At 49.0% G+C, this 23,658-nt stretch overlaps 1 protein-coding gene across 23 annotated transcripts in view; it reads right to left on the reverse strand.

Annotated features, from left to right (window-relative positions):
• The window catches only part of FHAD1 (forkhead associated phosphopeptide binding domain 1), a 130,630-nt gene that overhangs the window by 72,133 nt on the left and 34,839 nt on the right, over window positions 1-23,658 (reverse strand). For 18 of the 23 annotated variants that reach the window (XR_011433105.1, XR_011433090.1, XR_011433103.1 and 15 more), the window contains exons 4-7: window positions 17,049-17,316; window positions 7,941-8,050; window positions 4,562-4,798; window positions 202-325 (exon numbers count right to left, since the gene is read on the reverse strand). Coding sequence is in view for 17 of the 23 variants with exons in the window: in XM_070252745.1 (XP_070108846.1) it covers window positions 202-325; window positions 4,562-4,798; window positions 7,941-8,050; window positions 17,049-17,316 (739 nt within the window). In the remaining 6 variants the exon portion in view is untranslated. Of the gene's footprint in view, window positions 1-201; window positions 326-4,561; window positions 4,799-7,940; window positions 8,051-17,048; window positions 17,317-19,098; window positions 19,309-23,658 lie in introns of those variants that run through there. The other 5 variants (XM_070252754.1, XM_070252730.1, XM_070252738.1 and 2 more) reach the window with 4 other exon arrangements.

Consider the following 23,658-nt stretch of genomic DNA (forward strand, 5'->3'; position numbering starts at 1 on the left):
CCCGGGAAGTGGATGGCAATAAACTCTTGAGGGCAAACTCTCATTCACTGACACTGGCTGCCCACAGGCTGCTGAGAAGATCCCCGAGGCTGCAGCCAGCTCAGGGAGCAAGGGGGCAGTGGTTGATTGGTGATGGCTGCTGTGGTGCTGGAAGGAGGGGGAGGGCGGTGGCTCTCAGGCCCAAGTCCAGAAGGAGCTCACCTGACGAGATGGCGTTGTCTCTCCTTAAGTTCTCACCCTCGCTCTTCAGGGTCGTGATTTCTGAGTTCCTCTCGGACAGGCTCTGGCACAGCACCTGGCTGTAGCCTTTCTGCAGAGCACTGATCTGGGGGTGGAGGCAACACACAGTCAGAGGGGGGCCGGCCCAGGTCTGCAAGACACACTGGTACTTCTCGAAGGTTGGACCAACAGAGTCAGATGACCTTGGGTTGGGGTGTTGGGGACAAGCTTTCTCGATTTGACTAGTGGAAGGGCCAGGAGAGAGCCTGCCACTCAGTGACTGCCATTTCACAGGGAATCAAAGCTCCAACCTTATCTTTGTGTCCGCACAGGGCCTCAGGCGCAGCTGCCCCGGGGCTGTCTGGTGCCTTAATGTGCCTTCCTAGGACTTTTGGACTTTCAGCCATAAATAGACCAGCTCTTGGTTCCACATCATCCAGCACTGGCTGGACGCAGAGCAAAGTTCAAAGTTATAAAATTAACTCCCTCTAAGCAACAGCTTACATCTCATGGAACACTCGAGAGCTCACAGAGCCAGTTCAGTGGCTGCTTCTTCAACAGCTCCTCACAGCACAGTGAAGGCTGATGGTCTGATCAATGTTCCCATTCTGTAAGCGAGCAAACTGAGGCTCAGAAAGGCGAGGTCACTTGCTCAGGGACACGTGGCCAGTTAGGGGTCTTTAGGTGTCTGGTTCCAGTTCTTTCCGCCTCACCAGATGGCTCCAGGAACCAGCATTAGAAGCTGGAGGCTGGGAGGCGTGGCATGGAGCCGGGAGCCGGACTGAGGCGCTTCCCGGCTGTGTGAACATGGGGAGGACACCACGTGCTGTTTCATTTTTTTCATTCTGTAAACGAGGTGACGGTGGTCCAGTCAGCAGGACTGTGAAAGCGTTTGAATACGTTAGGGTATGCACAGGCACTCGGATCGTGCCCGGCACACGGTGTACAAGGCTCGCTGTGACTGTCCTGCACCTGTCTGCCCACAGCCGTTCTAGCTTCAGCTTGTCTCTGGGACGGCCGATTGGCAATATTTTTGTGTACATTTGTAAGCCTTGTCTGGGCTCAGTAAACACCGGTGCAGCTGTTATTAAGAGGACATCCAGGAATCCCTGTTAACCGCCACAGCACGTTGTAGGCATGGCATAAAAACGACTTGGGGGGGGCGTGCTCTGGTCATGTGAGTGAGGGCGCAGGGGGCCTCGCCGCCAGATGGCGCTCATGGTCTTTGCGCTTGGCGTCTGTCCCCCACAAATCTGGCATTATTACTCTGGTAGAATGACAGAAGCATCAAGGTTTCACAAGTTTTCTGACTCATTTCATGCACCATCATGGTTCAGACTCTATGACATTTGGGGTGGTTACACTTTCTTCTTCCCTGGGGCATCTGAGACCTTGGGGAGGGTGTATATGCCAGAAGGTGGGGGGACACGGGTCACTCTGTCCCCCACCTTCCTCAAGGCTATCCTTTCTGCATGTTTGTGCTTTGGAAACCTTGAGTGAAAAAAATTCTTTCACTCTTCTCTGTGAGGGAACTGCAATTTTCCCATAAAAGCTACTTGGAATAATTTTTAAAAAATGTTTCTAGCTCTTCTCAGCTTAATACTTTTATTTGCATGATACCAGAGGCACAACACAAAGAGACAAACTTCCAGAAGGGATGGGAAAATATACGCTCCTGCCCCTCAGACTCCAGTGCTTCTGACGGATATAAAATATTTCAATCCAAGCATTAGAGTTGTACAATTTCGGATTGTGGGGAAACTCCAAATAGTCGTCAAACCTCTTCATTTCTTTCACTACCAAAACAAATATCCATATTGTCTACAATTGGTACAAAGCCCAGGAAGTTTACTGTCTGTTGTACTGCGTCATAAAATGGGCACGGAATCATAAGAGAGTTAACCGCACAGAGGAGCGATGGCTTCCAGATAATAATGCGGCCGCTCGTTCCGACAGATGCACAAGCCGCTTGTTCCGACAGATGCACAAGCGTGCACGGAGCGAAGCATTTCCTAGAGATACTGTATCGGATCAAAGACCCTTGAGAGCAAATCATGATGCACACACTTTCAGGGGGACCGGGAGATCATACAAAGTAATCAACCTGCCACATGGCTTACACTTCTGGCTGAATGTTCTGCAGGCGATAGAATATTTAAGAAACTAAAATGTGAGCAGATGAAACTCGATTGGGGTTCAAACCAACTGCAGCCTTTGGTTCAGCTATGCCTTGTTAGAAAATATTCTCTTTCAGTTATGAGTGAAGATCAAAAGTGGGAGGAGGCAACAGGATGACGAATCAGTGGAATTATTTCTAGATAATTTCTTTGTAAAAAAAAAAAAACATGTTTCCAGGGGCCGGCCCGGTGGTGCAGCAGTTAAGTGCGCATGTTCGGCTTCGGCGGCCCGCCCGGTATTCACCAGTTCGGATCCCGGGTGTGGACATGGCACCGCTTGGCATGCCATGCTGTGGTAGGCGTCCCATGTATAAAGTAGAGGACGATGGGCACAGATGTGAGCTCAGGGCCAGTCTTCCTCAGCAAAAAAAGAGGAGGATTGGCAGATGTTAGCTCAGGGCTAATCTTCCTTAAAAAAACCAAAACATGTTTCCAGGTATCACTAGCCACTTTAAACAACACTCAAACTGTGACCTGCTGACACTCAGAGATATATGAGAATCATATAATATTATATGTCAAATACATTTCAACTAAAAAAAAAAAGACATGTGGGAATTATTCATCCTCGTCCACGTACCCAGATAAGACAGGTCACTTTTGCTCAGGAAAGCTCTGAAATGGGAGAATAACTGGAAGGGATATTTCTCCATCCAATGGCAAAATCGGGTTCAGAACAAGAAAAAGATGTTCGTCAATGAGTCAGCTGCACGTTAAGGTGGCTTTTTGCAGTAGTGTTTCCTGTAGGACCTGCTACTTTCATGGTTTTTTCAAAAACAGATCTGAGGCACAGTCATCTGTTCGTTTAAATATAAGAGCATATATTTGTTTACTTGTTTATTCTGTTTCCCTCATTGGAACGTAACCAGGGGAAGGATCATGTCTGCCTTGTTGTCTGCTGAATTCCCAGAGCTTGGAAGAGGGGGTGGCACAAGGCAGGCACCCCACAGGTATTTATCTGAATGAACGAACAAACAGATGGGTGGATGAATGGATGGATGGATAAATGGATGGAGGGAGGGATGGATGGATGGATGGATGGATGGATGGATGAATGAATGGATGGATGGATGAATGGATGGATGGATGGATGGATGGATGAATGAATGGATGGATGAATGAATGGATGGATGGATGGATGAATGAATGAACAAACAGACACGGTCCTATCAGAGTTCTGGAAGGTAACTTGGCTCAGTCTTTGCCCTTACGGAGCTCACAGTCTCCTTGTAGAATCTTCTAGGTTCATCACGCACAATCTATGTCCTTTTCTAGGCCACCGTTTCTAGGGCTGAGACTGTGCACCTTGAATTGGTTACAGAAGGAGAGGCAGGGAATGGGGAACCAGCGCACCGAGGCCTCGAGCACGACTACAGTTTTAAGCAGCATTATGCACTGAGGCCAAAATTCATCAGTGGCCAATTTCTTTTTTTATCAACTTTATTGAGATATAATTTAGGTATAAGATCAATGGGCAATTTTAAATTCATTCTTTAAAAAAACTGGATCTAGTTTCAAAAGAAAGGAACATGACTGGTAATCGAGAAATTATGGGTGGAGAATCTTTGTTGGATGAAATTCCTCATAAGCAGGCCCGCGGCTGCCTTCAGGGTTCAGTGAAGGCCTCAGTGTTCAGAACACTGGGGGTTCCTTCTCCCCTCTCTAGTGGGCTGTCCACAGCTCCTTCTGGCTGGGGCTGGGTGCAGGAGGTCACCGAAGTGGCAGAGTTGGGTGGAAATGTGAAGTGGGGTGAGAGCTCGCGGTGTGCAGGGAGGCAGACCTGAGTCCAAATTGCACGGCCACCTCTGACTTGCTGTGCAAGCTATCACTAGTCCCCAGGTGTCTCTGAGCCTGCCTCAGTCACTTCATCGGTAGAATGGGGCGTGTCAGAGGATTGTGAGGTTCAGACAGGCTGATGCATCTAAAGTGCATGCCCCAGTGCCTGCACCTGGTCCGCGCTTAATGAAAGTCGCTCCTGTTTCTACGAGGCTAGGAACTTGCCACAACTCTCATTCCTGGGAAGTGCGCTCTTATCCAGCATGCTATGAAGACTACCCCCATTCTAACCAGCTGGCGGCTCCCTCTGTGCTCCCCGGGCTCTACCTGAGAGCTGTCACCCCTTGTTGAGACTCTAAGGCCCCCACCGACTTGTCCCCGAGTCCTACCTGGCTTTTCAAGCTCTGGATCTCTCTCTGCTGGGAGTCGATGTCTTCATCCAGAACCTGGAACTTCTGCGACATCATCCTCTCGCTCTGCCTGGACGTGCTCGTCTCCGACAGCTTCTGACTCAGGTTGGCCACTTCGTGCTGCAGGCTTGCAATCACAGAGTCTTTGTACTTGGATTGAAGCTCGCAATCCGAGAGACGGCTGACCTCTTTTCCCAGCAGCAGAATGATTTCGTCCTGGGTGGAGGCCAGACGGGAAGTTTACTCGGTGTGGGTCTGGGTACAAGGCTGAGCCCATCACAAAAAAAGGAGGAAAATGCGGTGTAATTCTTTTGGGAAGGTGATGGTGGGCAGGGAGAGATGGGCAGACTTTCAAGGCTGTCTTCCTCACTTGGAAAACCTCTCGGAGATAGGAGTTTGGTTAAAATGATATGCTTGTGCATAGACTCCTATAACAGTACCAAAACTCTCCTTTCCCCGAAAATTACACTTCCATATTGAGAACAACCATCCCCCTTGGGAAATTCTGTTGCTGGAGAGTTTATGTATACTATTTTAATTTATAACATTCAGCTTAGCACACAGGGGCCCAGGAAAGGAATGAGGAAACGACATTCTATGCGACCACATTCTGCCTATAAGGAGGGCTATTATTTAACTGAAAAAATTTAGCACATTCTGAAATGTTTCTTTCCCCTTTCCACTCTTCTGGTACTTCCTGCCTTTTTTGGTTATTCACATAAAAATTTGTTCCAGGTAACTGGATGTGGAAAGCACTCGAGACAGGAGGGTGACGTATGGTGTGGGCTCCTGTGAACTCTGGGCCGGAGAAAAGGCTGCTGGCAGATTTTACCCACAGGTGCAATTAGCCCAGTCCTCTATCCCTCCAAAAGAAAACGCTCTGCAGCTGAGGAATTTGTTAGGTTTCCCCAAAAAGGGAAAAAAATCCCCCAAACTTCTCACCAGAAGTCATCAATAAAATGTCAGAAAGACCGAAAAACAATTCTCCAGATGCAGCTCCAGAATTTCCACTTTTCAGGGAATCCTGCTCTTCCCACAGTTTCCACTGGCTGGAAGGAGGTCAAGGGAAATTTCTAGGCAAGCTCACTGCCTGGGAGCCGGCCAGTTGGCCTCCTGACCTTCCAGCTCCCTGACCGGGGGAAGGACAGCGTTTGAGTCCTGAAGAAGCCCGTCTGGCAGTGCCAACTGCTGCCAGGGTCTTTCTGTGGGTCCTTCGAATGCTTGTGGGAAGATTTCAAGGGACAGCATCCAACAGATTCCGTACTCCTGGGCAGCTTGCCAGTGGCACCCAATTCTAAATGGCCCAAAGCCACCATGCTCAGCCTGGTGCTTATTAATTATTCAGTCAATAAACATTTATTGAGCAGCTACTCTGTGCCAGGCCCTGTGCTGGGTGCTGGAGTAGAAAGAAGTGTGTGGAGTGAGGTGTGCAGCTGTGGTTTCTGACTTTCTGGTGAGGACCCCCTGCCCTTCCTTGAAGGAGGGCTCCCCCTTCCATGTGGTCTTGGTAGGACCGAAAACCATGTACCCTGCTCCTTCCTGTCCCACCTCCCCATGTGGATGTGACCAGCATGTGCAGGTTGGTCAATCAGAGTTTTCTCAGAGATTTCATGGGTGCATTACAGAGGAAGATGGTCTTGCTTCCTTTTGATCATGAATTTTAAATGCATAGGCTCGTATGCTTGAGTTTGTCTTTTCCAAAACATGAAGCCAGCCTGCTGTAGAAAGCCAAGCTCCAAGGGAAACAGAGGAGAGAGATCGGCAGTGTTCTGATGACATCTTTTCAGTTCCTGGATCGAGCCATGCCTGAAACTAGCAGGTCTTTAAATCTTCCAATAAGTTGAGCCAATAAATGCTTTTTTTTTGGCTTAAGCTAATTTGTTTATTGTCACTTGCACTTGAAGGAGTCCTGGCAAGTCAGGACATAAATGGCTCATAAATAGAAAGAACTATAAATGTGGTTACCTTATATCTCCAGTTTAACAACTGAGGTGGATTGAAAAATGGCTACAAATACTTTGCAGCTTCTGCCACCAAGTGGTGAAGACTATTTTCCCCACCTCCTGACTGGGGGCTGGACCCGTGACTTGCTTTGACCAAGAGAATGTGGCAGAAGTGATGCTGGGCAAGTCGCAACCTCCAGGCGAGTTCTTAAGAGGCTGTACAGCTTCTGTCCCGCCCCCCTGGGAACCCTGAGACCACCGTGCCGTGAGGAGGCCCAGCACGAAAATCCACATGCTGAGGCCCAGCATTCCAGGCTTCCTGCCTGAGGTCCCAGACATAGGAATGAGGTCACATGAGACCATCGCCCCTCCCAGTCACCAGCTGGCTGCAGTAGCATGAGTGAGTCTGGGGGACACCAACATCTAGGTCAACCCGTAGATCCTGGGAAATAAGAAGCTGCTGCTTTAAGCCACTAAGTCTTGGGGTGGCTCGTTACACAGCAGCAGATGGCTGACACAGCATCCCCGCCTGGCGCCTCACCTTACTGCCACGCTTCTCAGATCTGGCCCCGGGACACCTGTGTCGGAACCACCTGCACCCTGAAGTTGCAGATTCCTGGGTCTGCCAAGAACCCCAGGGGGGTCCAATGCTCACCGACCCTAAGAAGTGCTGCCGACTCGGGCCCTGGTCCTCAAGGACAGCAAGATACGTTGGATGCTTCTTTTAGGCTAATTTTTAGGTTGTGTCTAAGTGGGGAGGAATCCAACCTGGTCCCTGCCCAGATCGCCTGAATTCACCTGTTCTGGCTCCTGTTCCTGTTTCACTCCCTAAACCTCTCTGGTTCTTAAACAAGTCTCTCTCTTTCTTCACTCAATTTTGTCTAACTTCAGTGCTCACTTCTTTCTGCTAGGAAATGTTTTCCCCACCACTGTGCCGTCACTCGTGGTTGATCAAGTGGTTACTGTGTGGGAATTAGAGGTACCAGCTTCGAATTAGAGGTACCAGCTTCGAAGTTAACCAGATCTAGGTTTGAATCCCAACTCTGCCCCTCACGCTGTGCAACCTTGGGCAAGTTACTTACTCTCTCTGAGCTCCAGTTGCCCCATCTGTAAAGTGAGAGTGATAAAATCTATTTTGAATACAGTGAGGATTAACAAGACAATGGAATGCCAAGTGTACAGGACATGATCCAGCACATAGTGGGTGCTCAATACTTTGTGTGGTTGTAGATGTTGTTCTTCGGGATAAAATGAGCAGTTACCAAACTTTTGGTTGAATGTCCTGGGAGTAAGAGGTGGTTTCCCGGAAGTAGTGAAAAGGCACTTCCAGCCACAGAGAACATGCAGCAGGGGCGGCAATGCCTCGATGGTCCTGCTAGCTGCTGTACCTCTCTCCTCCCCCCGACACCCCGCACCTTATCCTCCTGGGCCAGGTCCTGGTCCATGTAAATCTCCCGGGAGGGTCCTGCCCCGGAAATTCCCTCAGCCACGGATGGTTCTGACAGTTCCACGGCGTTGGTCCACACTAACGCACAAGATAAGAGAGCACAGAGAGAGCGTGAGTTTCCCTAAGGTCCTCAATATTTTCAGATTAACCTTCACATTCATTTCCCCCTGAGATTTACATCTTATGCAATGAAAACATCACAAAGGGGTGTATATGTTCACTGAACAGCAATGAAGGCATTACAGAAGTATTAGAAAGAGCTGCCTCACTCCTTTCCCCAGTGCTAACCGAGCTGATTCACTTTGATGTGTCTCTTTCTAGACTTTTTCCTATGCCACGTGAGAGCCAATGACCCTGGGCAGGTCATTTCCTCTCTCTAAGGCTTAGTTTCCACATATATAACTTAGCGACACTAACAGTCTCTGCTATAAAGGGCTATTTGAGGAAGTGATGAAATAATGATGGAGAGCAGCAGTTGGCAAACTACGACCCTAGGGATGAATAAGGCCCTCTGCCTGTTTTTGTAAATAAAGTTTTATTGGAACACAGACACAGTCATTCATTTACATATTGTCTATGGCAGCTTCCAGCCATAAAAGCAGACTCGAGACATAGTTGCAACAGAGACCATATGGCCCACAGAGCCTATAATATTTACCATCTGGCTCTTTACAGAAGAAGTCTGCTGACCCCTGATATAGAGCATCTAGCACTAAATGCTAGCTATTTTTATTGCAATTACACCTTTAAAACACAAAGTGGATTTCTATTAAAGAGATCTTTCTCCAGTTTGCTTTTGCACCTCACAAGATATTAAAAACATCTTCCCATGTCAGCATTTGTAGCTACACTGTGTTCTTTTTACTGGTAGCACCAGAGTCCACTGCACAAGTTTGCCCAAACATATGTAACTAGGACCCAGTTGGGGGTAACTAGTAACTAGTTACTAGTAACTAGGCATTTAGGTTTTCCTGATTTTTTCCCTATTTACCCCCAATATTACAAGGGCTGTTTATGACTTTCAGGGGTGCTGGCATTGTTATGTTTGGGCGTCCCACTCAATATCATATCAAACATATCACAACTGACTCACATCAATGAATACATTTTTTTGTGGCATAGAAATTTTTGAAAGGATTTCTGTAACTCTGCTTTTGAGATCCCTTGGCTCTGAGAGGCATATTTAAATTTCCAACTGTCTATGATTTGCGGGCAATCATTGTGCATTCTTCTCTTCTTGTGCAGTGAGAAACTGAACCAATTGTCTTCCGAGGTAATGAAACAGTAATGAGTGTCAACATTAACAATGAATTAAGTACACACTGTCACATCCGTGAGCATTTATTCAATCATTTATTCATTTCGATTCTGCATTTTCCATTTATGCATTTCAGAGCCAATGATTTTTCTCCCAGGTCTCAAACGTGTTTGTGGGCCCCAGCGTCACCTGTGGACACTGCCGATGGCCCACGGTGGCTGGGGAAAGCATGGCCTGCACGCTGGACGATGGGACATGGCCTGAAGGGCCAAGCGCACCTGCTGTCTACACTCCAGAATGGGCTGCGATCACAGGAAGGCCCTGATCCCGCTTTTTGATCTTGGGCTTTTTATCATTTTATCTTTTTAAGATTGGCTTCTTATCCATTCCTCATAGGGAATAAAACAAACCGATCGAATGAAACTCTTCCCAAGATGAAATGAACAAAATCCTCTGAGTTCTGCCCGAGTGGCTTTGCCTGTGTTGGCAAACGCACCCAGTCAAACACCGCCTGGTGTGGCCAGACCTCAGGTCATGCACCCTCCCTGCTGACACTGGCTGTCACTTCTCATTGCTCTTTTCACACGGTCTCGAGCCACCTTCCCCCAGGAGCACACCCTTCAGCCACAGTGACCGTCCCCTCGTGCTCAAAATCTTCCAGTTACTGAAACAAGCGTCAAATTGAAGTTTCAATTTGATATCAATTTCAAAATCGAGTTTAAAAATGTAAATTAATTAACACTGAGCATGTACTTCCTCATTTCAGGTGCCCAGCAGGCATCTGTGGCTGGCAGCCACTGAATCAGCGAGCACAGATCTAGAAGATTCTCCCTTTTGTTTCCCCTCTTCTTAACCTAATACCTCCTGCCTGTCAACATCTATAACTGTTTTCTTCTTTTCATAAAAGGAAAAGAGGAGAAGTGAGATTTTTTTCTAAAAAACCTTTTGTGGGGCAGGATTTGACTTGAACGTCCAGTCGAATTCTGGAGGCCCCTGGGGTGCATTAAGGGTTGTCACACAGCCCGGGGCTCATTTTTAAGTATTCAGTCTACTCTGGTGCTGTTTGATGCTCTGTGTGTGCAGGTCATTTAACTGCCAACCTAGGGGCAGTCAGTTGCCCTAATCCGGGGTCCCCACGCCTGGTGTGGCCGGGCTGCATCACCTCAGACAGGCCACAGTCCAGAGGAGCTGCGACACCTGAGGTTTTCCTAATCGGCAAACTGAAGGCCAAGAATGGGTTTTTATTGGGAGAAAAGGTGGCCTGTTACCTGGTATGCTGAACCTTAGAAAGGGGCTCCCGATCGTCAAATGGAGGGAGGTGTGGCCCGGGGGCGGCTGACGTGCTGGAGGCCCCACCCTGGCCTGCGTGCCCAGGGAGGGCCCCAAGTCTGACCCTAACTAGGCCGGTGTCCAGTCTCGGGTTAGCTCTCTGCCATCGGATGCCATCTCTAGGGATAACTCCAGATGCCCCTGTGACCCTGTCATGGCTCCTTGAGTGGCCCTTCTCGGCCAGGCGATGGCAGAGCCCTCTGAGCACAGAGAGAGCCTGGACTTCATCAAACCTGCAGCACAGGCTGAAGGACAGTTTGGGGTCCCTTTGCTGCTGAAGGTGTGTTTACTACAGTCTGTGTGGGGGCAGAATTGGATCTGAGACCCGCTTTCCTTCTCCCCAGGCAGGAGGGGCAGCTGGTACCCTCATCCGCCCCAAACGCGTGTACTGGCTACAGCCAGGATGACCAAAGTGGCTTAACTCAGTTCAAAGCCTCCAGCTGCTGGATCATTTGGAGGTCCCGGCGGGGGACCCCCAGGGAGGGCCAGGAAGGCGGGGGCAGCAGACAGCAGCAGTGGGGACAGAGGCACGTGAAGACGTTCCGAGCAGCAGCTGTTTGTCAAATGGCAGGGAAGTGACGTCAGTGTTTTAACAACCGTCTGGCTGTCCTGTTACTTATCAGCTAGTGACCAGGCCTCACTAGGGAGAGCGTGTGGGTACCTGAACTGTGTCTTTAGGATGTGGACTGGATTTCTACATGTCGTAAGTTGTAAATACAGCTTAAATAACAATCGTGGGTGGATAGCAATTTAATTTTTAAAATTCAATATTTATTGCGTGTTCAGTATCCATCAGGTGCTGTGCTCAGTACCTACATGCAGGATCCTATTTCATCTTCATAACAACCCATGAGACAGATCTTATTATCACTATTTCCATTTTATAAATGAGGGATCTGAGGCACAGAGATGTCAAGCCACTTGCTGAAGGTCACACAGCTGGTAAGCGGTAGAGTCAAGGTTTGAACCCAGGGTTGTCTGATTCGGAGCCTGTGCTCTTAACCGTTATGCAGTAAATTTATTGAAGCAGGAAGACGTTCATGATAGATTATTGAATTTTAAAAAGCAGGTTACTGATGTTAGGTTCAATTTATCCCATTATTGTGAAGAAATATATATAAATCAGGATAATATTTTTAAAAATCGCCCCATATATTTTCTCTTCTCAGTAATTCGTCCTCTCCCACCTCCCAGGAGCTCATGCCATTAGGGTTCATCCTTGGAGCTGAGGTCTCATTGCCTGTGGAAGGAGAAGGGTGGACACTAACTCTAGCAGGGCGATGTTGCCCCCAGCGGACATTTAGCGATGTCTGGACACATTTTTGTGTATCACAATTGAGGGGGCATTAAGTACCGGCATCTAGTGGGCAGAGGCCGGGGATGCTGCCAAGCACCCTCAACGTACAGGACGGATCCCACAACAAAAAATGACCCGGGCCTGTAATGTAGTGCCGAGATGGAGAAACTCTGACCTCAGCAAATAAGTCCTTAGCGTTGGGTTTTCAAACAGATTTTTTCAAATCTAAAGCAAGGCAGGGGTCTAAGAGCAAAACAAGGTTATTTGAAGAGCCCAGCTGTGTTGAGAGAGGAACGGATTTTCTCAGAACCCTCAAAAATAGGCGTTTTCTATCAAGAGCCAGCCTGGAGGGCTGGAGCATAGAGCTTACTCCAAAGCATGGAGCAGAGAGGCCCAGAGCCTGACATCAGGGGACTGCCCGCCCCCGACCCCACCCCAGAAGAGGAGAGCCCTTCTCTGACATCAGGGGACTCCCCAACAGGAAGATGAGCACACTTCTGAGGACAGGTGAGCACCAGGGAGTGAGGGAGAAACTGTGGAGACAGATGAGACCCAGGTGGGAGGCCGTGGTGATGAGGCCCAGGGAGACCCGAGGACCTCCGGGCCGGACGACTCCTCTTGCAACTCCCAGGGAGAATGTACAGCCCTCAGAGGGTCCCAAGTTCCACCTGGCCCTGAGAAATAGGTGGCAAGATCCACTGGGTACAGTGGAAAAATTAAAATGGCTGCGTAAAAAAGAGAAAAGAAAGGAAAAAAAGAAACAGCTCACGTGTCCAACAAGAAAAGAATGGATAAAAAACCTGTATATGTGTTCATACAACAGAATTTCTCAACAATAAAAAGGAACAAACTCGTGATACACATAACGAAATGGATGAATCTCAGAAATATCATGCTGAGTGAGAACAGCCTTTCAGGAAAGAACACAGACCACATGATTCTGTTTATTTGAGATTCCAGAACAGGGATATCTCAGCCGTGGCAGAAAAAGAACTCGGCAGAGTGACTGCCCCTGGGGGCTGGGAATTGACCAGGAAGGGACATGAGGGACCTCTCTGGGGTGATGGCAATGTTCCATATCTTGATAGGAATTTGGGTCTCACAGGTGTACACAACTGTCGGGACTCAGGAGCACGCACTCAGGACGGGTGCCTTCCACTGAGTGGTAACCAGTCTCCAAGATGGCCCAGGGCTTCCTGTTTCCCGGTATTCACACCCTTGTATTGTCTTCTCCAATCCTGGATGGACTTTGTATCAGTTGGCTTGGCGGCCATCACAAAACACCATAGACCGAGCAGCTTAAACATAAAAAATTTCTTTTCTCACAGTTCTGGAGGCTGGAAGTCTAAGATGGAGGTGTCGGCAGGGTTGGCTCCTGAGGTCTCTCTCCTTGGCTTGCAGATGGCCGCCTTCTTGCTGTGTCTTCACATGGCCTCTTCGCTGTGTGTGGGCATCCCTGGTGTTTCTCTTCTTATAAGGACACCAGCCATATCAGACTAGGGCCCACCCTAATGCTCTAATCTTAATTTATTTACCTCTTACAGGCACATTCTGTGGTACCGTGCTTAGGGCTTTAACATAGGAATTTTGAGGGGACACAATTCAGTCCATATTAGAGCTTATCTATGTCACCAAGGATACTGCAGAAACGGCAGAGTGTGACTCCTGAGGTTAGACCATGAAAGACACTGCCGCTTCTGCTTTGCGTCCAGGACACTTGTCTGGAGGAGCCAGTGGCCATGGCATGAGGATACTCAAGCAGCCTGTGTGGAGGTCCCCATGATGAAGAATGAGGCCTCCTGCCCACAGCTAATGAGGAACTGAGGCCTCCTACCAAAAGCCAGGTGGAAGAACCATCCCGGAGATGGGTCCTCTGGCTTCAGGTTAGCCTTCAGGTGACCACGGCCACAGCCAGCATCAGGACCAAAACCTCAAGAGAAAGTCTGAGCCAGAACCACCCAGCTACGCCATTCCCAAATTCTTGACCTGGAGAAACCATGAGATAGTAAATGTTTACTGTCATTTTAGATCCTTAAGTCCTGGGGTAATTTGTTAGGCAGCAAAAATAGCTAATACAGATTTTGGCACCAGGAGTGGGGTGATACCTTAACATAATCCTAAAATGTGGAGTGGTTTGGGTTGGGACAGTGGCCACAACCTGGAGGACGTCTGCCAAGAGTCTTAGTGAAAGCTTGAAGAGTCTGTCAGCAGGAGCCCACTGGCATTCGAGGAGGCAGTGAGGGAAGTCTCACAGGAAAGTGAGGAAAATGTTCCTGGGGTTATGGGATCCTTGTTATGTGGTGGCAGCAAGTTCCATGACACACTGCCTGTGGTGACGAGGAAAGGAGATGACGTTCCTAAGGAGCTGGGTGATCAAGCTCAAGAGACTCCTGGGCGGAGCGTTGGAAGCTGCCACCTGCTTCCTTCTTGCTACTTACACTGAAACGTGAGGGGGGGAAAGGGGCTGAAGGAAGCACTGGTAAACCAAAACGAGCCCGGACTTGAGTGGGCTCGGGAGTTCCCCGCCTCTCCAGATGGCCAATGAAACGGAAGAAACAGGTTCTGGGCAGAGAACAAATCCAGGGCGCTCTCGGGAAAACGTGGTCTAAAGATGAAGCTGAGCATGTGACTGTAAAACCCTTTGTTAAGATCACAGAAGGATCCAGAATGGTGTCTCAGAGGACCATTGGGTCAAAGCTCAGGCTTCTCAGGAACTTGTGAGCGCTGTCCCACGGTGGTCTCGGCAGAAGCCCAAGGCAGAGACAGGCTGGTGTCAAAGAAACCTGTGGGTACAGCTTTGGCCTAACAGGGTCAACCCAGTGAGAAACGCTGCCAACCTGGACTGACAGAGACAGAGGCCCAGAGAAGTAAAAGCAGCCTTTGGATCCCCAAGCTTCTACAGGCAGGAAGCAGACTATAAAACCAAGCTGTGATACCTACCAAGAGGCAGGATGACTCTGGGGGCAGAACTAAGGGGCCAGAGGGCAGAGCCAAGAGCCCTGGAAAAGTCATCTCTGGCAAGAGTAGGACTGAAGCCTAAGGAAGGAACATCCCACATTTTCCCGGAAGGATTTCAGAACTGCTTTGGGCCAGTGACTCCCATGTGTCTCCTGTTTTACTCCGTTTTGAACAAGAGTGGTATCCCCAGCAGTTATGCTATGTCTGTCCCACCAATGGACGTTGTGAGGGACAGACAACTTGTCTCTCTAGTTCACAGGTCTTCAGATTGCTAGAAAGGGTACTGGAGGAGCTGAACTTAAGGCACCAGGCCCATGAGCCCCATCTGCCCCTGACTTGATTAGATGACGAGATTCTGAAATGTGGGCTGACGCTGTAGTGGGGTGAGACTTCTGGGGACCCTGGGAGAGGGTGAGGGCATCTTACATGTGAGAGGGGGGTGAGTCATTGAGGACCAGAGGGCAGACTGTGGTAGGCAGCCTTCAAGATGACTGCCAATACTTCTTGCCTCCTGTATTCAGGCCATGTGTAGTCTTCTCCCATATTGGATACAGCCGGCCTGTGTAACCAATAGGATATCGTGGAAATGACAGAGTGACTTCTGAGGCTTGGTCATAAGGGACATTGCAGTTTCCATCTTGCTCTCTTGGATCACTTGCCCAGGGAGAGCCACTGCCATTCCATGAAGACACCCCAGCAGCTCTCTGGAGAGGTCTGCATGGCGAGGGCCTGAGGCCTCCTGCCCAGAGCCATGCGAGTGCACCATCTTGGAAGCAGATTTTCTATTCCCAGTCAAGCCTTCAGAGGACTGCAGCCCTGGCCAACAGCTTGACTGCAGCCTTAATGAGAGACCCTGAGCCACAGCCGTCCTGCTAAGTTGCTCCCTCATTCCTGACCCACGGAATCCGTGTAACATAATATGTGTATGGGCTTTGTTTTTTGCTTTAGGCCACCAAGTTTTAGGAGAATTTGTTATTGAACAATTAACAACTAATACACATTGCGTGTTAATTTTACATCAAAAGACAAAAACTATTGAACTCTAGTTAATGGGATATATGCTACGATATTTAGGGGGAAGACTACAGATGTGTGCTGTTTATTTTGAAATGCACCAAAAAAATGGACTAATGAATGGGCAGATGGATACACAGATATGTCATAAAGATCACAGCAAAATGTTAATGGTAGAATTAGGTTGGGTTTCTCTGTAAAATTCTTTTTACTTTGCTGCATGTTTGAAATTTTTCATGTTAAAATGTTGGGGGGAAACGGCTGAGTAATTTCTTAACTTGGGTGATAGGACCATGAGGGTTCATTTCACAGCAATGATGATGGTGACGAGATGATGTAAACTGTAGACATACATTTAATTCTCTCCTCACTTTGTCTATTTCACAATAATAACTATTGCTTGGGTGGCTGAGGGAGGTGGCCAGGTGAATGGTCCTGAGCAAGACCAGCAGAGGCTGTGAAGCCACCAAGAGCTCTGGGGGCCTCAGAGGCAGCTGGAGCCAGGACACAGAGGTCAGAGAACAGGACCTTCACACCCGAGGTCATGGGGGAAACCCGGGAATCCTGACAGGGATTAAGTCGACCTGGCTGCTCTGCCCATGAGGCTGGCCGGGAGGATGGTGACAGACAGGAAGGCTCCTCCCCAAATACCATGAGGCCTGCGGGAGCAGAGGGTAATGCAAGGAAAGCCTAAAGGCTGTGTGTCCCCAAAGTGACCAGGCTGTGAGTGACGGCCACTGAGATAACTAGCCTTAAATTCGACTGGAAAACAGTTGATTCAATTAGATTGCACGTAGCACGTCTGGGAAGCAGTTTTCCTCACTAAGCCCCAGTCTGCTCCCGCCTGTAAAACGGGAATAAAATATTTAAAAACCTCCCAAGGCAATGGGATTTCGGTTGCCAATATTTATGCACATCTGAGTCAAAGTGTGTAAATTCAGATCCTGCTACACAGTCATATATTCGGACACACACACACAAACACACACACACACACAGACACTCACCATGGACACGCACCAGAAAGTCAACAGAGGTCATCACCAGGTGATATGGGTGATCGCTGATCTGTAACTGTTTTCCTACTTTCCGTTTATCCTCAATTTTTTCACAATTGATTGTGTTCTACTTTTAGAATCAGGGAAAATAAGCAAAACCCGAGACCCATCCTCACGGCCATAAGCCGGCCCCCCAGCCCCCAGCGGCAGCCCCGTGCATACCTTGCTTGAGGATGGGGGACCTGTGGGCGCCATCCACCCTGAAGGAGAACATCTTCCCGCCAGCACTCACGGGCCGCTTGTGGGAGGCAGGTGGGACCACGGTGGGCCTGGGGAAGCCCTGGGACCAGCTCCTCTGCACTGGTGCCAGCCGGATGCCCGGGTAGAAAGGCATCTGTGGTGGCGAGGGTGACTGGTTCGGCTGCTGTGTGGCCCGAGGTGGCTGGGGCCTTGGCCAAGGCGCTGGGCCCCTCATCCAAGGGAAGGAAACCTGCAGGGGCAGACAAGAGGGTCAGAGGAGGTTACAATCAGCTCAGTGGTCTCCACCCCTTTGTCCCAGCCACATAATTGCTGCCCTAGGTCTTGGCATATAAGTCACTTCCTCCAGGAAGCCCTCCCAGATTCCCCCCAAGTTTCAGATGGTGGTCCCCACCATGGGTCACGTTGCACACTATCACACCAACATTTATTGTGCAGCCTTCATGCCAGGCACCCTGCCAAGAGGTTTACAGCATGACCTCATTTGACACACCTGATGCTCTGAGAGGCTGAGCAAGACCAAGCGACTTTCCCGCATCACAGATGTGGTAGTGAGCTGCTGAGCTGCTAGAATGCCACCTCTAAGGGGAGAAGGGCTTTTTGTCTATCTTGCTCACCACCGTATCCTCAGCATCTAGAATCAATGCCTGGCACATACAGAGTAGGCCCTCAGATACTGGTTGAAAGAACGAATGAGCAAATCACTGAGATTCAAGCCGAGCTCTCTGGGGGCCACATGCTCTCTTTCCATCCACGCTGCATCTCTCCATCTGTCCCCCGAGAGCCAAGAGCTCTGGGGTAGCAGGGACCCCGACCGTCTCATGAACTTTTGATCCTCGACATCCACCATGATTCCAGCAGAGGCTCCCTAAACATCTGTCGTCGAGGGAAGATTTCATCGCTGACCCTGCGGAAGACGTCTGTAGCTACTGTCACTGGAGAACACATCAAATTCCACCTGACGCCAGGACGGAGGAGAAACGCCGAGAGGCGCTGACACCTGGCTTTTGTCTTGGTTTACAACTTGAGTAGTGGCTCCCCCCTGTGCCCAGTGATTAAACAAGGACCTCAGTGGGTGCTGAGACTTCCTGCACTTTCCTTCTCTCTTTCTCACAATCACCCTTCACGGGAGGAGGTCTCCTTGCTCCTATTTTACAAGTAGTACTTGGAGAGGTCAAGGAATTTACCCAACTCAGGGAGTGGCAGAGAGGGAGCTGGGGTCAGGGTCGGATGACCGCTCTCACTCTCCTCTCTCTCTGTCTCTGCCTCCCCTCCCCTCCCCTCCCAATTCTCTTGGCAGAAAAACCAGCACTTTTCCAGGAAGAAGGTAGTTTACAGACTTGCCGCCTGTGTGGGGTCACCCATCTGTTCTTCCCGGGGTCGTTTCTCTTTCTGTAGACTGGGGGAGAATACAAGCCCAGAGACACATCATGAGAAACAGGACAGGACGCTTCCAAGACCGGAGCACTGGCATCCAGAACGCCCTCTAACGGCAGCTGGACTTCATTCAGGAGGAAGGCTCTGGCTCGCTCAGGCTCCCGAACCAGTCAATCACTTAGCTACAGCCTTTCCCCAGCGAGTCAGAAGCCTGTGCATGCCCCCTAAGACTCTCTTGGAGTCAGTGAGAATGTGTTCAGGGAAATCAAGCCCCATTTGCCTGGGGTTGTCTGGCCCAGCATCCATAATGATGCTGGTCCACTTGAAATGTTCCAGGAACAAACGCACTTGGCAGTGTTCTGGAGCTCTGCTACCTTCCGTGTAGTTTCGAATTTCTCTCCACCGCTAACATCTGTCTGTCTCTCCACCTGTGCTTTCTTCCTTTCTTTACTTTCCTGCCCTGCGCTAACTTCTCCATCCGTCCGGTCCCGACCCTTCCCCTCCTCTGGGCTGTCTTGCCTCAATCATTTCTATAACCTTTTCCCATTGGTTTAATAAATATTTATTGAATGAATGGGCTGCAGGCGAGAAGAGGGAAATTCTAATGCGTTTTCCCCAAGACTGCCAGAAAACAAACCTAGAGATTACTGGTAGTGGTGGAGGAATTCTCTCTCGTGTTGGGATGCTCAGGTAAATGGGCCTCACCGCCAGCTAACTGCAAGGGCGCCAAAGAGAGCAGTCACGTCTCGTGCCTCAAGGGCTCCGCTTCTGTGGTGGGCAGGCCAGACCCCCTCCGCTCCTGTAAAGATTTGGGGAATGCTCCCTTCCAATCTCCCAGCCCCCTGTTGTGGGTGGGGCTAAGCAACCAGCCAATCACATTCCCCAGCCATAGTGATTGGTTCAGCAGTGGGGCATGTGATCCAATCAGAGCCAAGGAGATCCAGGGAAACTGGCTGGACACCAGGATCTTGAGCAACCAGATGGGACTTGGGGGTGTGGCCAGGCCGAGGGAGGTGAGCCAAGACATGGAGACAAGGAAGGTGTTTTTATTTCCCCCAAATTGTGGTATATAACACGTAACACAAAATTTACCTCTTAACCATTGTTAAGTGTACAGAGCAGTAGTGTTACATACATTCCCATAGCTGGAGACGGCACCTCAGTATTTCCTCAGCTTGCAAAACTGAGACTCTATCCCCTTAAACTCCCCATTTCTCTCTCCCCTATCCCCTAGTGATCACAATTCCCTTTCTATGTCTATGAATCTGACCATTCTTGGTACCTCACCTTAGTGGGATCAAACAGTACTTGTCTTTTTTGTGACTGGCTTGTTTCACTGAGCATAATCTCCTCAAAGTTCACCCAAGTTGTAGCACGTGTCAGAATTCCCTTCCTTTTTAAGGCTGAATAATATTCCATTATACAGATGCCCCACATTTTGCTTATCCATCAGCCGTGATGGATGCTTAGGTTGTTTCCACCTCTTGGCTGCTGTGACCACGCAGCTGTGAACATGGAGATGCCAATAGGGAAACTGGCTTTTCGCCCCGGCCTGGGCGGCATCCTGAGCTGCTCAACCTCAGGAGGCCGGCTAGAGCTGGTTTCTGTTGCTGGCAGCACAGGGAGCCCTGACGACAGGGGCCCCAAGGGGAAGATGCCAAAGATGTGTGAATGCAGCCCAGACTCCAAATCAGCCTTGGGTTCAAAAGTAAAAAGTAAAGTTTTGTGTTTTCTTCTGAAGCTTGTTGATTTGAGGGTGGTTAAAGCTGGTTTTCTCTAGTTAGCAGGGCTGCTCTCTCCTACACAAGGTCAGGGTTTTCTCAGAAATTGCTGCTGTTAACTAGACAGAAGCAGGCAGGGGGGTGGCAAACACAAGGAAAGACTCCCATTGGCGCCAGCTCTGGGCTGGGCTTACGTTAGAAGGCACACGGCGCTCGGGGTCAAGGTCAGCCACACACAGGTCTGTTCTCAGAAACTCGAGTTTAAAAATACATGCAAATGCCTTTTCTCTTTCTTCCTTTCTTTCTTTCTTTCTTCTGTTCGCTGACCATATGGTGTGTTGTGTGGTTGGTTCCTTCGTTTTTGAGGGAGCATATGTCATATTGCTGATTTCTTCCGCACTGTCTTTAAAATAGCAAGTTGTCAACAGCTGGGTTAACTGTGACCACAGCCCGTGGCTGAGTTAAATCAGCTTGAACAAACACCGGTCAATGATTTACTCAGGAAATCACCGTCCGTGTTTTTCAGATTATCTCCTTGTTCTTTGTGTTCTCTCTCGCTATCTGTTTCTAATCCTGTAAAGGGCGCAGGCTGAAGGGGCACCCTGAACAAACCAGGGTAGTTTGCACACGGGGTGCCTAGGGGACACACGCACTCCGCCAGAAGCCCCGAGGCTGGTAGAGGCGGGGGAAGTAGCCCTTGCTCTGGGAGAGCTGTCCTGGGCTCTGCCGTTTGCAAGTGATTACTGATCCTACTACGGCTACGCACTACCATGTAGACACGGAGTCTGTGCTGTGTGCTTAACATATTTGGTCTCATCTAATCGCCAGAATCATCTCGGAGTGGGGGAGGCACCCCTCCTGTCCCATTTGTGGATTAAGAAACTGAAGCTCAGAGAGGTTAAGTGACTTGCCCAAGGTCCCACAGCCAGGAAGTGGTGATGCTGTTTGAGTCTCAAACTTGTACTCTTAGAACTTCTAGCTTATCTGAAGTCATGACGTCTACTTTCTTTCCTTACTTGCAAAAGGATCTTAGGTGACTGGTTAGTGAAGGACAGGAGATTTCCTGGGTTAAAAATGAAAATGAGAAATAGATGGTGTGAAAAACCACAGGATGTTGCATGGGCTGCGCAGACACAGGATTTTCTAGGAACACCGAGAACTCTCTGATGCAAGTGTTATGCGTATGGCCCATGCCACGCCCTGGAAGCAGTTCAGAGGACCGAGGCCCATCCGGGCAGGTCCCGTGGCACGGTCGCTGCTCTCCCAAATGACTGCGGGGGCCAGCTGGTACCTGCTCACAAGAGCCAGTGATTAAACGTCCAGGAATTTTGTGAGCTTGGTTGATAAACACAGCCATTAATAAAAATTACATTACATAAACTTACAAGTAAATTATGTCAGAAACAGAGGTAATAAATACTTAAAACTCACCCCTTCCTAATTAGTTCACTATATTTTATTTTTATCCACGCGCTTGAGGTTATTGTGTGTTGGAAAGGCTGTGTAATTATGTGCCACCACATGCCTGTTTCCAACCCTGTGCTCAGCGAGGTTTCATTGGGAACTTGAAATCGGCCGTGAGGGGAGTATCTGCACCATACAAATCAGGAAACGCTATAAATCAGAGCTTGAGTTTTTGTTTTGCTGACTGTCCACACCTAAGAAGGCGATGGAGAAAATGTTAATAACGCAGATGGTATAAAAGCGGGTCGTTTCTGCAGCCCTTCCATGATGAATAGCACAAAAAACTGAGGAAATGTTCTTCCAGTATTTGAAAACTATTGTCCAGGGTGTTATGTCATTGATGAGCATGTGAATTTCCAACACATGTCTTTCTTATATCAGTTTTGTCTTACTCGGAAATGCAAACGAAAACGTCTACCAGTGTTCAGGTTGGGAACTCGCGTATGTCAATTCCAACGATGGGTTGGCCGAGGAAACGAGAGTTCAGCGAAAGTCAATGAAAGCATTTTGTGAGAATCACTTGGCTTTATGGAACTTACAATAAAGGGTATTGTATATTTTATTATTATTTGTAAAGAATGTGCTACACTGTAGTAGAAGGTATCAGTAAACTTTCTACTATACACGCATACTTTACTTTTTTCAGAGAGCCAGTCGGTAAACATTTACCAGCCAACCACTGGCCATGCCCAGCACCACCCAGCAAAGTGCCTGGTACTCACCGGGGGTGCTTGCTGACCAAACTGAACTGAACGATTGGCAAACAGAGGGTAGGTAAAAAGGCCTTTGATGCTTGGGCTGCGGCAGAGAAAATACACGATCAGCCTGGTGCACGTTGTAGCAGCAGAAAGTAAGGCAGTGCCCAAAACAAAAGGGCAGGGGCAGTCAAGGGACACAGGGACCAACCTGAAAGAGCTCCCGGGGGCCAAGCCTGGAATAAATGGGGCAATGAAACCAATAATGTAGGACTGGATTATAACCCGAAGTATACAGTAAGTATACACATGTCCATGTGGATATAAATACATGTCTGAGTGAATAAATAAGTGGGGAGAAGACTTCTTCCTCGTAGAAGAACTTAGCACACGCAGATACGCCCCCCTCCAGGAGGTGGAGCTTAATGCCCACCGTCTGCTCCTTCCTCTCCTCTCCTCTGAGGGAGGGTTATACTAAGTGACTTGCCCCCAAATAAATACAGAAAGGGAAAAATAGTAACTTTATAGTGGAGAAACCTGGCAATCACAAGCTTAACCAAGTGAGGAAGTCAACAGCCCCAGGGATGTCGTGGGGGTACCAGGACCTCCTGACACGACGTGACAAGGACATGCCACCTTCATGGCATGCTTTCTGAAAGCCATAACCCCAGTCTTATAAGAGAAAAACATCAGAAAAATCAGATTGGGGGACATTCTCCAGAATACTGGGTCAGTCCTCCTCAAGACTGTCGAGGTCATGAAACCAAGGAAAGACAGAGAAGCTGTCACAGAGAAGACTAAGAAGACACGATGACGAAATGTAACGCGGTGCCCTGGAGGGGGCAGGGCTCCTGATGTTCAGTTAATAATAAGGGACCTAGGTTGATTTCTTGGTTTGGAAAATTGTCCCATGGTGATGGGAAAACTGGACGGGGGTAGACAGGAACCCTCTGTACTGTCTTTACCACTTTTATGTAAGTCTAAAATTATTCCAGAATGAAAAGCTTATTTAATTAAAAAAAAAAGACTTTGAGTTGCCAGAAAAAAATAGTACAAAATTCCTATGCCGCTACTAACGTGGCCCACTCCTAGGAGAGTTCTTTGGGACCACTTCCAGCCCCTATTTGCTCAATCTGACTCGTGTAAACACACAGCTGTAAGGACTGGGAGGGCCGTGGCGTGGGGTGAGGGTGGAGGGAGGCACAATGACCACAGCCTGGAGGGGCAGTGGACACGGAAACAGAGGACACACTATAAAAGGCAGACATTCGAGCCAACAGCCAGCAGAGGCGGCTGCTGGTGCCTTGACCTCCACAG

This window comes from Equus caballus, chromosome 2 (assembly GCF_041296265.1).
Source record: "Equus caballus isolate H_3958 breed thoroughbred chromosome 2, TB-T2T, whole genome shotgun sequence".
Lineage (NCBI taxonomy): Eukaryota > Metazoa > Chordata > Mammalia > Perissodactyla > Equidae > Equus > Equus caballus.